The sequence below is a fragment of the Zootoca vivipara genome, chromosome 6, assembly GCF_965207765.1.
Source record: "Zootoca vivipara chromosome 6, rZooViv2.hap1.1, whole genome shotgun sequence".
Lineage (NCBI taxonomy): Eukaryota > Metazoa > Chordata > Lepidosauria > Squamata > Lacertidae > Zootoca > Zootoca vivipara.
The window spans coordinates 69,309,999-69,322,955 of NC_142589.1; the positions used below are offsets into that span (position 1 = coordinate 69,309,999).

At 41.9% G+C, this 12,957-nt stretch overlaps 1 protein-coding gene and 1 long non-coding RNA gene across 2 annotated transcripts in view; one reads left to right on the plus strand and one right to left on the minus strand.

Moving 5' to 3' along the window:
• LOC148685399 (uncharacterized) overlaps nucleotides 1-9,502 on the plus strand; it is a 27,789-nt gene extending 18,287 nt beyond the window's left edge. The window contains exons 2-3 of the long non-coding RNA XR_015950344.1: nucleotides 5,829-5,891; nucleotides 8,162-9,502. This is a non-coding gene — a long non-coding RNA (uncharacterized LOC148685399). The remainder of the gene's footprint in view (nucleotides 1-5,828; nucleotides 5,892-8,161) is intronic.
• LOC118086736 (sulfotransferase 2B1-like) lies at nucleotides 1,391-11,288 on the minus strand. Its single transcript, XM_035118728.3, has 6 exons — nucleotides 10,079-11,288; nucleotides 9,490-9,686; nucleotides 7,458-7,575; nucleotides 5,772-5,866; nucleotides 4,277-4,448; nucleotides 1,391-4,083 (listed from the first exon to the last, which is right to left on the minus strand). Exons 1-6 carry the CDS (start codon nucleotides 10,212-10,214, stop codon nucleotides 3,974-3,976), a joined length of 828 nt encoding a protein of 275 aa, XP_034974619.3. The 5' UTR covers nucleotides 10,215-11,288; the 3' UTR covers nucleotides 1,391-3,973.
• Between the last annotated feature and the right edge of the window lie 1,669 nt (nucleotides 11,289-12,957).

Consider the following 12,957-nt stretch of genomic DNA (forward strand, 5'->3'; position numbering starts at 1 on the left):
ATATAGTTCTCCTTAAGAGCTGTACATGCTAGAAATTTTATATCATTTTTCCATAATCTTTCCCGATTTGTCATCTGTATATTATGTCCCACATATTTTGCCCATTTTATCATAACACTTTTTACCTCTTCATCCTTTGTTTCCCATTCCAACAAAATATTATACATTTTTGATAGTAATTTATATTCACTTTCCATTATTTCTCTCTGGAATTTTGAAATTTCATATGCAAATCCTTTCTTTTTATCATTTTTAAATGTTTCATTTAATTGAAAATATTGTAACCAATCTGTTACCTCTCTATATGTTGCCCAATTGGGTTTCATGTTTACTTTTTTCAACATAAAGGTCCAGGAAACATTATCAAATGCTTTTTCCACATCTACAAACATCATTGCTGCCTGTTTTTCATTCCTTACTTCCAGGTATTCAGTAATATAAATTACATTCCTTATATTATCTTTCATATGTCTTCCTGGCAGAAATCCTGTTTGGTCTTGATGTATTATTTCTAATAATATGTTTTTTCATTCTACAGTAGTGCTTCAGGTTACAGACACTTCAGCTTACAGACTCCGCTAACCCAGAAATAGTACCTCGGGTTAAGAACTTTACTTCAGGATGAGAACAGAAATCATGCGGCAGCAGTGCAGTGGCAGCAGGAGGCCCCATTAGCTAAAGTGGTACCTCAGGATAAGAAGTTTCAGGTTAAGAACGGACCTCCAGAACTAATTAAGTTCTTAACCCGAGGTACCACTGTATTAGCTAATATATTTGCATACAATTTATAATCACTGTTTAATAATGAGATTGGTCTATAATTCTTAACTTCCATTTTGTCTGTCTCTTGTCTTTGGAATTAGAGTAAAAAAGGCCTCTTTCCAAGTCTTTGGTATTTCCCCAATCTTTAATATTTCGTTCATTACATTTTGTAGTGGGTGAATTAAGTAATTTTCTAATTTTATTTGTAGTATTTTGCTGTTAGTCTATCTGGGCCTGGTGCTTTTCCTGTTTTTGCTTGTTTAATGGCATTTGAGATTTCTGCTATATGAACTGGTACATTTAAAATATTCAATTTTTCATTTGGAATTTTTGCAACTTATTTAGTCTTATATATCTTTCAATTTCTATTTTATCTTCTGGTCCGGCTCGGTATTGGTCTGAAAAATATTTGGTAATATTTTCTAATCTCTCTCATGTTGCAACTCAAAGAGTATGTAGATAACTACCGTCCGGGATGGACCCGAGTTATGAGTCAGAAGAAGAAAACAACCACTAGTGTTCCTATGGTTGTTATCTACATACTCTTTGAGTTGCAACACTGTGCAGAAGTGATGAAACCCACCCAAGAAACATGCAGCATATACTACATAGAAGCAGGGGTTGTTTCTTTACAGAGATCAGTTCTATTCAAGGAATCCTCTCTATGAAGGATTATCCAAGTCTGGATTAAAGGTCAATAACTGAAAAATCTCTCATGAAAAATAACTCCCATGATTCCCAGCTAGCAGGACCAGTGGTCAAGGATTATGGGAATTGTGGTCTCAAAACATCTGGAGGGCCGAGTTTGAGGAATCCTGATGTTGCCTATCAATTGTGAGCATGTGGAATGAGCAGCTGGTGCATTTCAACTTTTTTGGCGATGAGTTAAGTGGCTAACTTACCCATAAGTATCTTCCGTGTAGGAAATTTGTCTTGTATGCAGTGACCTACACATTGCAAGGAACCCTATTAGGAATGTTTACTTACTCTCCATCAGCCAAAGCAAAAAGAAGAGGAAGAGGAAGAGGAAGAGGAAGAGGAAGAGGAAGAGGAAGAGGAGGAGGAGGAGGAAGAAGAAGAAGAAGAAGAAGAAGAAGAAGAAGAAGAAGAAGAAGAAGAAGAAGAAGAAGAAGAAGAAGAAGAAGAAGAAATCTGGATGAGCCCTTAGCTTCCTTGGAAGACTGCAGGTTCTTAGATTTATGCAAGAGGGAGAAACACTTTTCTTAACTTTCTCTACCCTGTGCATAATTTTATTGTACCCTATCATGTCTACCCTTACTTGCTTTTTTCCTAACCTGAAAAGTCCCCACTGCAGCAACCTTTCCTCACAGAAGAGCTGCTCCAGCCCCTTGACCGTTTGCATTTTTCTGCACCTTTTTCAGATCTACACAATATCCTTTTCGAGGTGCAGCAACAATACCAATACACAATATTCAAAGTATGTGATCACACTGTAGACTAGCATTAGACTATTGGCAGTTTTATTTTCAATCTCTTTCCTAACATGAATTTCACCTTTTTTCACAGCTTCTGTACACTGGGTCAATGTCTTCATTGAGTGATCCGCTATAGGATTTCTTGCTTCAAAGTACATACACTTACATGGAACAATATTTTCCATTTTAAGGCCCATTCACCCAGTTTGCAGCAATTCTTTTGGACCTCTTCACAACCCCTCCTTTATTTTGCCACACCGAATATTTTAGTTTCATCGCTTGACCACTTCACTATCACTCCCAACTCTATTATGAACAAGTTAAAAACACTGGCACCAATACAGATCCTTGGAGACACCCCTCCTTACATTCATCCATTGTGAGAACTGTTTCCTGTTCTTAACCAGTTACAGATCCATGAAATGATATGGCTCTTATCTAATAACTGCTAAACTTACTCAGGTGTTTTTTTGGTGTGGGACTGTACCAAAGGTTTTTTGAAAGTCTAAATACACACTGTGTACCCCTATATAGTTATGGACCCTCTCTATGAGCTCTAAATGTTGATTAGACAGGAATTACTTTCACAGAAGTCATGCTGGTTCTCCTTCAGCATGTCTTCTTTTCTAGATGCTTCATAATTTCATCTTTTTTTTCCAGAACAGATGTTAAGCTAACTGGCCAGCAGTTTCCCTGATCTCCTCTGCATCCCTCTCAGTGTGTTCTGATTTCGAACACCAACATTTGGTTGAAGTGGAGCCTGACACTTTTGTAGAGGCCCAGTTTGTCCCCCCCAAATTCCCCCATGCCTAACAAATCAAACTCCTCCTACTGACACCCATCATCTCATCAATGCATTGAGAGTCCTCATTGTTTCCTGTCTTACTGGCCTTGCATGTGGATCTGGTAGCAGTTCTGAGAAAGCGACCTTGAAGATGCTGGTTTTCAAGCCCCTACCTAACACCTGAAATGTTGCTTCCAGAACTGCATGTCTACACTTCCACAGGTTATTGAACCACCAACACTTCCCCATCATTAACAATCAAGCTCTCTAGATGATGTGTCACATTCTCAACTATTGCACCTGGCAGGCAAGTCACCATGAAGTCCACACACCCATTCCAAACCCTAATGATTGAATCACTCACTACCAGGAAACTCCCACCTCCTGGAAGGGTTTCTTTGGCATGAGGGGATATTGCTTCAATCACAAGGAAAAAGCAACCAGAACAGGCTCTGTAATGGGTGGGGTGGGGGAGAGAGAGACAGACAGACTGACTGACTGATTGACTAACTGACTGACTGCCACCTTGGGAAATAACTTTGGAATCCATAACATCACCCTGACAGCATTACCACCTGTTGTGTTGGTATGGGTAATTGAATACATTTAGCTGTGCATCAATACAATTATGAATACTATAAGATACAATACAATTTTTATTACAGAATAAAAAACAAACAACATACAGCAGGGATGGGGAACCTGTAGCCCTCCAGATGCTAATAGATTCCAGCTCCCATCAGCCCCAGCCACCATTGTCAATGGTCGGGGATGATGGGCGTGCAGTTCCACCACATCTGGATGGCCACAGGTTGCCTACCTCTTGCATACCATATTTGAAAATACAAAAGACAATACAACGATACCATTCACTGACCAGCCTCTTCTGATCACATCTGAAGAAGAGCGATAGAGCCTGGTGGTTTGGTAGGAGGGACATGCATCATATGAGAGATAAAAGAGTGTGGGGATGCGAAAAAGCAACCCTTCTTCAGTCCCAAGGGAAACGCACACCCACACCCTGAATGTGAGGTGGATAACAACTGTCAAAGCGTTCGTTCTGTGCCACTGTGATATGGTGCTTCCAATCCCCGGGGAGCCCTGAAAGACCACAAGAGGGACTCATAACCACAAAGATGTTCAGCCAGAATTATTTCAGCACCGGCTTCAATTCCTGATTAACTTTATCCATTGGTCAATGGCACTTCACAGGGAAAGACTCTCCACCCGAACCGCCCGCCCCCCTTGCCTAATGGCCTTTATCTATGGACTCCACCATAAGCTCTATTGTTACCTGTCAGCGCATGTTTACTGGGCATTAAACTACTTCGCTTCCGAGATGAGATGGGCATGGTCTCATGCTTCACTTTCTTGAAGCAGGGGCTTTCCACCACAGAGTCTATTTGCTGGCTGTTCAGCTCCTTGCCGAGGAACTGGCAGATCCTCTCCACACTCCCTCGAAGGTCCTGCAGAAGGGAAAAGCAAATTACTGTGAAGCTGATTAAGAGGCACACAGAGGGCATTGCTGCTAGTTTGTAGGGTGCATTTAACAACAGTGATTCCATGAGTGTATTGACCTCTCAGCCACCATAGTGCAGAAGCCAGAGTAGAATCCTGTTCTCAAAAGACTGCCTCTCTTTTTGTCTCAGACTGCCGCTTGGCCTGCTCAGCACTGAAGGAGCATCTGAGACAGCAGCAGAACTTGGTTGTGTCCACACTAGGGCACTAACATATGCATGGGTCACTGAGTCCATGTGCAAATTTGTTTGTCTTCATCCACATATGAGCAGTTTTGATTTTATGCCTCCAAAATCCGTCCTGTTGCTTCCTGTCTATACTAGTGGGTGATGCTTGATGGAATGTTTTCATGCTGTGTGTCTCCCCATTAGTATTAGTATATCCTTGTCCTTCACAAGTTCTGGAAATCTGAGGTCGATTGTAGGCTATTTGTTTATCTGTGTGCACACCTTTAAAAAAATCGGGGGTGGGAACACAAGTTTTTTGAACTATCAGATTTGCACAAAATAGCATAGCAATCAATAAAAAATTCGTGTGTTGTTCCACATGTTGTGGGCATGCATGCAAGTATTTGTTTCCCTGTGCACAGACACCTAAAATAAAGTCTTTTTTTAAAAGTAAGAATTTGAAGAAAATACAAGTAAAAGGAGATATTGAAATAAATACAAAATAGTTCATCTGAGGGCATTCCTGGTCTGATGTGGGACAAAGTAAGGGCACTCTGCACATGATATAAAGCTCTTTTCCATTAAGTGACTTTCATATTAGGTTTAATCATGTAGAGGGGCAGAAAGGAATACTGCACATATTCAAATGTATCTAGCAAACAATACCAGAATTTACAAAAATGAAAATGGTTGTAACCTTTTGTAAACTTCTTTGAGGTTGTTGTTTTTTAAATCAAGTGCTATATAGATTTTATGAAATAGATAAGCAATAAATAAGATGATGGTAACTATGGATGTGTGAATATAACAATGGGCTCATCTACACTTCTGCTTCTCTGCCACTTTCCCCCCAGGAAAACCCGCTGTTTATAGCTGAATTGGAACAAACATCAATCAGGTTTTTCTCCAAATGGACGTTTGCTCAGACTTGGCCCTAAAGAGCAGGTTTTCCAGGCGGAAGCAATGGGGCAAACGCAAAACGGCTTGGACTCATGCCTAGAAAGTATGAGTTACAAGCTGGACCCGGCTGGACCCGTGCTTCCTAGCTACGGGACAAGCTGAAGTGTGGACAACTCCAGGGCAAGCGCTAAGGTTGGACCACACCTGCTTCAACTCTTCAACCGTGATGAACAAGAAGTTTTCCCTTTTCTTCATCTGCAGCCAGCCTTTCACGTGGTCAAACCAGGAGCCATGGGACACTGGAAGAGGAAAACAGAGGCACCAGTAAGCATCAACGGTAAGGAGGTGTGTCAAGGAAGACTCGGGGAGAACAGACTAACCAAGAAGGTAGCAAGGAACGTCTAATGCTTTTCTCAAACAAAAGCAGAATAGCAACAGGAAGCTCCTGAATCCTATCCAGGTACTGCCAGTTAGTTACTAGACTATATAATGACACAGAGTTTGGGGTGAGACAACAACTTTACCACTTCTCTTGGACCACACCTCCCATCAGCCCCAGTGTCAGGGTGTTGTCGGTTGGTTGCCCAGGAAAGTATACAGGCAAGGGAAAATTTCTTACTGTCCTTTTTCATTTCAATCTTTACAGAGAGAGGCTATGGAACCCAGCCTCTTGGAAAATGGCATTGTCCTGAATGAATCTCCACCCCGCCCCATCTCTCCCACTTCCTCATTCGTCACTTCTATGGGTGCTGCTACCTGCCCTCTGTCTTCATGCTCTGTGCTCTCCTACTTTCAAGGCTTGCCAGGTTCCATGAGATGGAGGGTCTGGGATGCTTTCTAATGGCAACGTGTCAGCTGGGTGTTGTCCCGACTATCCCATGATTGTTGAGCTTCTCCCCTCATCTGCCTCTGAGCTGCTACCTCCCTCAAACCCCTGTTGTAAAACTATACTGTCTTCCTCTTCCTCCTCCCTGGAAGGGTCAAGATGCGGAGGCGGGTCTCCACCATTCCTCCTCTGCCCAGTCCCTGACACCCAGCAAGTATAGTCAGGGATGATGGCATTTGTAGTCTAGTAACAATTCCAGTGTCACACATTCCTTATAATATTGCCACAAAACACTGGATTTGAGACCCCACTATATCCCCTCCCCACACATTTGGGCCATTCACTACTTAAGGACGTTATTCATTTTAAAAGGAGTTTAACCAGGCATCCCCAAACTTCGGCCCTCCAGATGTTTTGGACTACAATTCCCACCATCCCTGACCACTGGTCCTCTTAGCTAGGGATCATGGGAGTTGTAGGCCAAAACATCTGGAGGGCCACAGTTTGGGGATGCCTGAGTTTAACTATCACGGCACCTCCCACCTTCCTTCTGATTTATCCCTGCTGGAATTACAGTTCTACGATAGGGCTCTTGCAATGGTTAAGAAGAGAGCCTCCGTGGTGTCGGGGAGCAGACCTTTGGGCTGCAACAGAGGGAGATGAGCCCAGGATGCAAGGGGTGCAGGGCACCCAGGTGCCAAATTCTGGGGGGCACCAGGTGCCGCACCCATCGTTGAAGCCGCCTAAGCTTCAGAACTATCTACCTGTTATGAAATAATAAATAATTTTGATCAAGCTAGACAAACAAAATACATATATACCTAGGTATTGCCAAAATGTATACCTACTGTTTCACTAAAGGACTTTTGACTTTGTGCGCTCATTTACTAAAGAAGCGCGTGCCAGCAGTGGCGCTTGTCATTCACAACGGCAGCGCTTGTCATTCTCAATGGCGCTGTGCATGCAAAATTAACTAAATTTGGGGGCACTGGGTGGATCTTTGCACCCCGGCGGCACATATGCTAAAGACGGCCCTGGGTGAGCTGATTTGCCTCTTTCCATACCATTCCCATTTAAGAACTCCTCCAAGAACTTATCCAGACTTCCAGGGTCCTTCCATTTTTTATAGGCGTGGTAGAACAAGACCAGCACATCCTTGGGGTTACGTAGGGTGTAAATAACCTGAAAGAGAGCAGCGGGCACATCTTAAGGGAGGAGCAGCATGACACATTCTAACATTAGGTAGAGTGTGGCGGCCAAGTGGGGTGTCAGGAAATTAGCTATTTATTGTAGTTTTATTATGTGGTTGTTATTTATTGTTTGTAAGCCGCTTTGAGATTCATTTGAATGAAAAGCAGCGTGGAAATAAATCAAATCAAATAGCCGTATTGTTACAAAGGTTGCATGCCACCCCAGTCTGCTGAGCAGTAGCAGGATCCCAGAGGGTTCCAGGTTCTCTAGCAGAATTGCTTCAATTGGGAAATCGAGGCACAGCAGAGATGAGTGTTTTTAAGAAATATGGAAATGGAGCACAGCCTCCGTTGTGTCTCATTTCCAAAGAAAACACAACCCTGGTTAAGTGCCAAGACCACAGCGCCACCCCCATCCTGAACCTTAAGTAGGTGTTAATAGTGGAAACCTGTGATATATTGTCTGTTTGAGATTTATACAAGAGCAGGTGTCTGGTGCCTGCTTATGGGACAGAGGAAATGGGACTGGTGTGGGGTTTAAAAAAAAATCATTTTCTTTCATTCATTTCCCCGTGAAGATTCCCACCATTGAGGAAAGATACATGAACATTGCCAGTGGCATGGATTGAAAAAGTCAGTCCCTGCCTCACTATACAGATATGGCTTCAGAACCCACCTGCATGACTTCCTACTTGCCAAATCATCACGCCAGCTAGTCTGGCCCTCAGAAGTGAAAGCCAAAAACACAGTTTGAACTCTGACATTTTGCCAGATTTTGAAAGTGAGATGTTTCATTGCGACTTCCAGCTTCAGAGAGAGCTTTGGGGGCAGCCTAGCAAACTGGGGCCACAGCAATCCTCCGCTGAGGTCATGGACTGAAGAGATTGAGGTTGAATCCTGACAAGACAGAAGTACTGTTTGTGGGGGACAGGAGGCGGGCAGGTGTGGAGGACTCCCTGGTCCTGAATGGGGTAACTCACAGCTGTCCATGGAGGCGCAGGTCAATTCTGTGTCCAGGGCAGCTGTTTAGCAGCTCCATCTGGTATGCAGGCTGAGACCCTACCTGCCTGCAGACTGTCTCGCCAGAGTGGTGCATGCTCTAGTTATCTCCCGCTTGGACTACTGCAATGTGCTCTACGTGGGGCTACCTTTGAAGGTGACCCGGAAACTACAACTAATCCAGAATGCGGCAGCTAGACTGGTGACTGGGAGCAGCCACCGAGACCACATAACACCGGTCTTGAAAGATCTACAATGGCTCCCAGTACGTTTCCGAGCACAGTTCAAAGTGTTGCTGCTGACCTTTAAAGCCCTAAATGGCCTCGGTCCAGTATAGCTGAAGGAGCGTCTCCACCCCCATCATTCTGCCTGGACACTGAGGTCCAGTACCGAGGGCCTTCTGGCGGTTCCCTCGTTGCGAAAAGCCAAGTTGCAGGGAACCAGGCAGAGGACCTTCTCGGTGGTGGCGCCCACCCTGTGGAATGCCCTCCCATCAGATGTCAAAGAGAAAAACAGCTACCAGATGTTTAGGGAGGCTTTTTAATGTTTAATAGATTATTTTATTTCATTTTTCTGTTGGAAGCCACCCAGAGTGGCTGGGGAAACCCAGCCAGATGGGCGGGGTATAAATAATAAATTATTATTATTATTATTATTATTATTATTATTATTATTATTATTATTATTATTATTACCTATTTATACCATTCTGGAATTAAGATGATGGTTAAAGCATCTTTCCTATAGTGCTTTCTAAGCTTGCACTATTACTGCTATTACAACAAACAACCCTTGTGGCACCTTCCTGGAAATGGGCTGTGCCAAATATTGACAGTATGGAATTCCCAGTATCTTTACTGCAGACAGACATGATCAGGCTTTTGTGTGTGAATTGTTTCTCTCTTACCTTGGCCTTGGACTCAATAAAGGTCTTAGGGAGAAGGTTTATTGGAAGGTGAGAAGCCAAGATTCTGGGTGAAGGAGATTTCAAGGCAGTCTTCATGCCATCAAAAGTCTCGATCCAGGTTATTTTCTCAATGAAAACCCACGAGGGGTCCCATTCTTGCTGGATCGCTGACAAGATCTCTACCATCCAACGGCCACCTAGGAGGGAATATAGCAATCATAGGGCTACCTTTTCTCCCACAGCCCTTTTGGTTCTGCAATGCACACCTTACAACTACTTTGACCACCAAAGCAAACCTCCTGGCAATATGAAATTATTAGTGGTGAGGGTATGTGACTGTTTTAAATGTTTTTAAATTGTCTGGTGTTTTCATGTGCATTAATTTTTTTAAAAAAAATATCTTATTATCACAATATTATTGCTTTAACATTTTAGTGTTTGCTGCCCTCGGCTCCTATGGGAGGAAGAGCAGGATGGGTATTTAATAAATAAACAAAATAAATGATTTGCCAATGCCACTTCCAATGACCTTTCCCTGTTTATTCTGAAAATGTTCCACAGCTCTCATACTACACACTGTCTTTCCTACCTGACTTGGGGTAAGAGACACTCAGTATATCATCATCCAAGAAGCGAAATTCTTTTTCCAGATAAGCGAGCGATTCTGCTGAGGACAGGGCTGTGGGTAATAAGATCCCATTGTAGACGAAAAATGGTGATGACATTGAAAAACGCTAAAGACATCAAAATAAATAGATCAGTAACCTGGACCAAGAAAATTGTGCAACCTGTTACAAAGCATTTTAATTCTGATGGCCCTCAACCTTTCTGGACCTTTCATAGAAACATTTCTGCATAAAGATGAGCAACGGGAAAGTTGGTAGATAGATCAATTGTCTGATATGGTATAAGGCAAGTTGCAATGTTTAATTAAACATTCAGCCCTTTATTCCGAGGCATGAATGGGAATCTTACTAGAGGGCTAGCATGGCATAGTGGTTAGTGTCAGACTGGAACCTAGGATGCCAGGGTTCAAATCCCCAGCCAGCCACTGGGTGACTTTGGGCCAGTCACTCACTCTCAGCCTAACCTACCTCACAAGGTTGTTGTGAGGATAAAAGAGGAGATCTATGTATACCAGCTTGAGCTCCTTGAAGAAATGTAATACAGATATAAAATACATATTTTTTCTACGGGGAAACCATCAAATCCACCATTATAAGAAAGAGGATTTCTGAATCAATCACCTTAAGACGCGATTAATCAACAATGGTTTTCATCTAGAATACAATGCTTGTTTCCCATATAGCCTTTTCCTTTTCAATTAAAAACAACAACAATGTATTGTGTATGACACCCTCCTTAGAATTATTCCATCACGAGTGTTCTTAAAACTGTCATCCAGGCTAATGGTGTTCATTTGAAATCCCAACTGTATCCCCGAGGAAGGTAGAAGTCTAAACATTTAGCTACATAGTCTTACATACTGTATGTCTACCCCCCCAAAAAATCTCTCTCTCTCTCTCTCTCTCTCTCTCTCTTACACACACACTTAAATATATATTGATACACTTATAGTGATTTAGAGATAGATATGTTATCATGCCTTAAGTCTCAGTTTGCATTTCTTAGTGCAGAAAGCATTGATCCGATATCCAGAGATCTATCCTATTCTAATTAATTCAAGAGAGTTCTGGAAGCTTCTCTGTGTGAAAGAAACAAGCTTAAGGTTCATGATGTTTGGCTTATTCCTACAGAGAAGCTGAGTACAGCTGGCTTCAACTGGTTGCGTTATCTCTTTCTGTAAGGCCAGAAGGAGCCTGAGTTTCACTTTCTCTTTCTATCTCTCTTCTGGTGTTCTGTTCTATATATAGTGTTAAGGTTTAGTCTTATTATAAGTTATTGTAAGTTTAAGTCTGCCGCAACTGGATTTCTTATGGACAGTGCCAATCTTGAATGTATTGGATTTGTGACCTTTATGCTCATTTGCCTTCAGTAGCTGTAAAGCTCTGCTGGGTGAAATATTAATTGTGTCTGGTCTATTTATTGGTAATCCTGCAATGTGTTTTTAAGTTTTTTATTCTGCTAACTATATGTTGGAGTTCGGCTCCAGATCAATATGAGTAGAAGCTGGGTAGATTACTTATGAAATGCCTGAGAATGGTGCTTTGCAGATAGATAGATAGATAGATAGATAGATAGATAGATAGATAGATAGATAGATAGATTTTAATGGGCAGTCTGTGGCACCTACCAACAGAAGACCAGGCAAGTGATCTGTCCAGTGATGAGGCAGGTGAGTAGGGAGGCAGGCCAATGATGAGGCAGGTGACTAGGGAGAGGCTTCTCTGCTGCTCCTTCTTCTACTGTCTCATTCTGAGGAGGAGGAGCCAATTGTGGGACATTCCAATTGTGAGACATTCCAAGTGAGGTGGCCAGGAAAACTGCCTGTGCTAGGGGAAGAAACCAAGAATAAAATATAAAATATTGGTAGATAAGACCGAAAGAGGCGGATTCTCCATGCCAGACTTGAAACTATACTTTGAAGCGTCATGTCTCTGTTGGATAAAAGAATGGATAACATTGGAAAATACGGACTTGTTGGACTTGGAGGGATTTGACAACAGAGCAGGTTGGCATTCATATCTATGGTATGATAAGAAAAAAACCCATAAAGGATTTACGAACCATGTTATAAGAAGATCGTTATTTGAAGTATGGGAAAGAAATAAAGCCTTGTTAGAGACTAAGACGCCATGGTGGATCTCACCAATGGAAGTGATCATAGTGAAAAAAGTGAATATGGAAGGTGAGAGACCAACATATGAAAATTTTCTAAGACAATCGGAACAAGGTTGGAAACTGAAACCGTATGAAGAGGTGAAAGTATATTTGTCGAGTTGGTTGCAATATCATCAAATTAATGATGTATTTGTGCAAGATAAAAAAATTGGTTTTGAGGAGAGAAGGTCCAAATTTCAAACAGAGTTGCTAGGGGGCAGAGTAAAATTGTTGTCCAAAATGTATAACTTGCTGGTAGAGTGGTATACTAAAGATGAGTTGACGAAAGAGGTAATGATAAAATGGGCTAAGGATTTTGGGCATAATATTGAATATGATGCGTGGTTGAAATTATGGAACCAAACAATAAAATTTACAGCATGTACTGCTTTGAAAGAGAATGTTTGGAAGATGATGTATAGATGGCACTTAACTCCAGTGAAATTAGTGAAAATGTATAGAATGAGTAACAGAATGTGCTGGAAATGTAATGAAAAGGAAGGGGACTTTTATCATATGTGGTGGAAATGTGAAAAGGTTAAAGGATATTGGGAAATGATATATAACGAACTGAAAAAGATATTTAAATATACTTTTCCCAAAAGACCAGAGGCCTTTCTGTTAGGACTGATAGGCCAAGAGATAACTAGGGAGGATAGTACCCTTTTCTTATATGCGACAACCGCG

Excerpts from the sequence above, each read along its gene's own strand:
- LOC118086736 (XM_035118728.3), bottom strand. The coding sequence starts at position 10,214 with ATGTCATCACCATTTTTCGTCTACAATGGGATCTTATTACCCACAGCC. Across the intron at positions 7,576-9,489 it reads TTATTGAGTCCAAGGCCAAG|GTTATTTACACCCTACGTAA; the intron begins GTAAGAGAGAAA and ends GCTCTCTTTCAG. Across the intron at positions 4,084-4,276 it reads CAGTAAACATGCGCTGACAG|GGCTCCCCGGGGATTGGAAG; the intron begins GTAACAATAGAG and ends GTGGTCTTTCAG.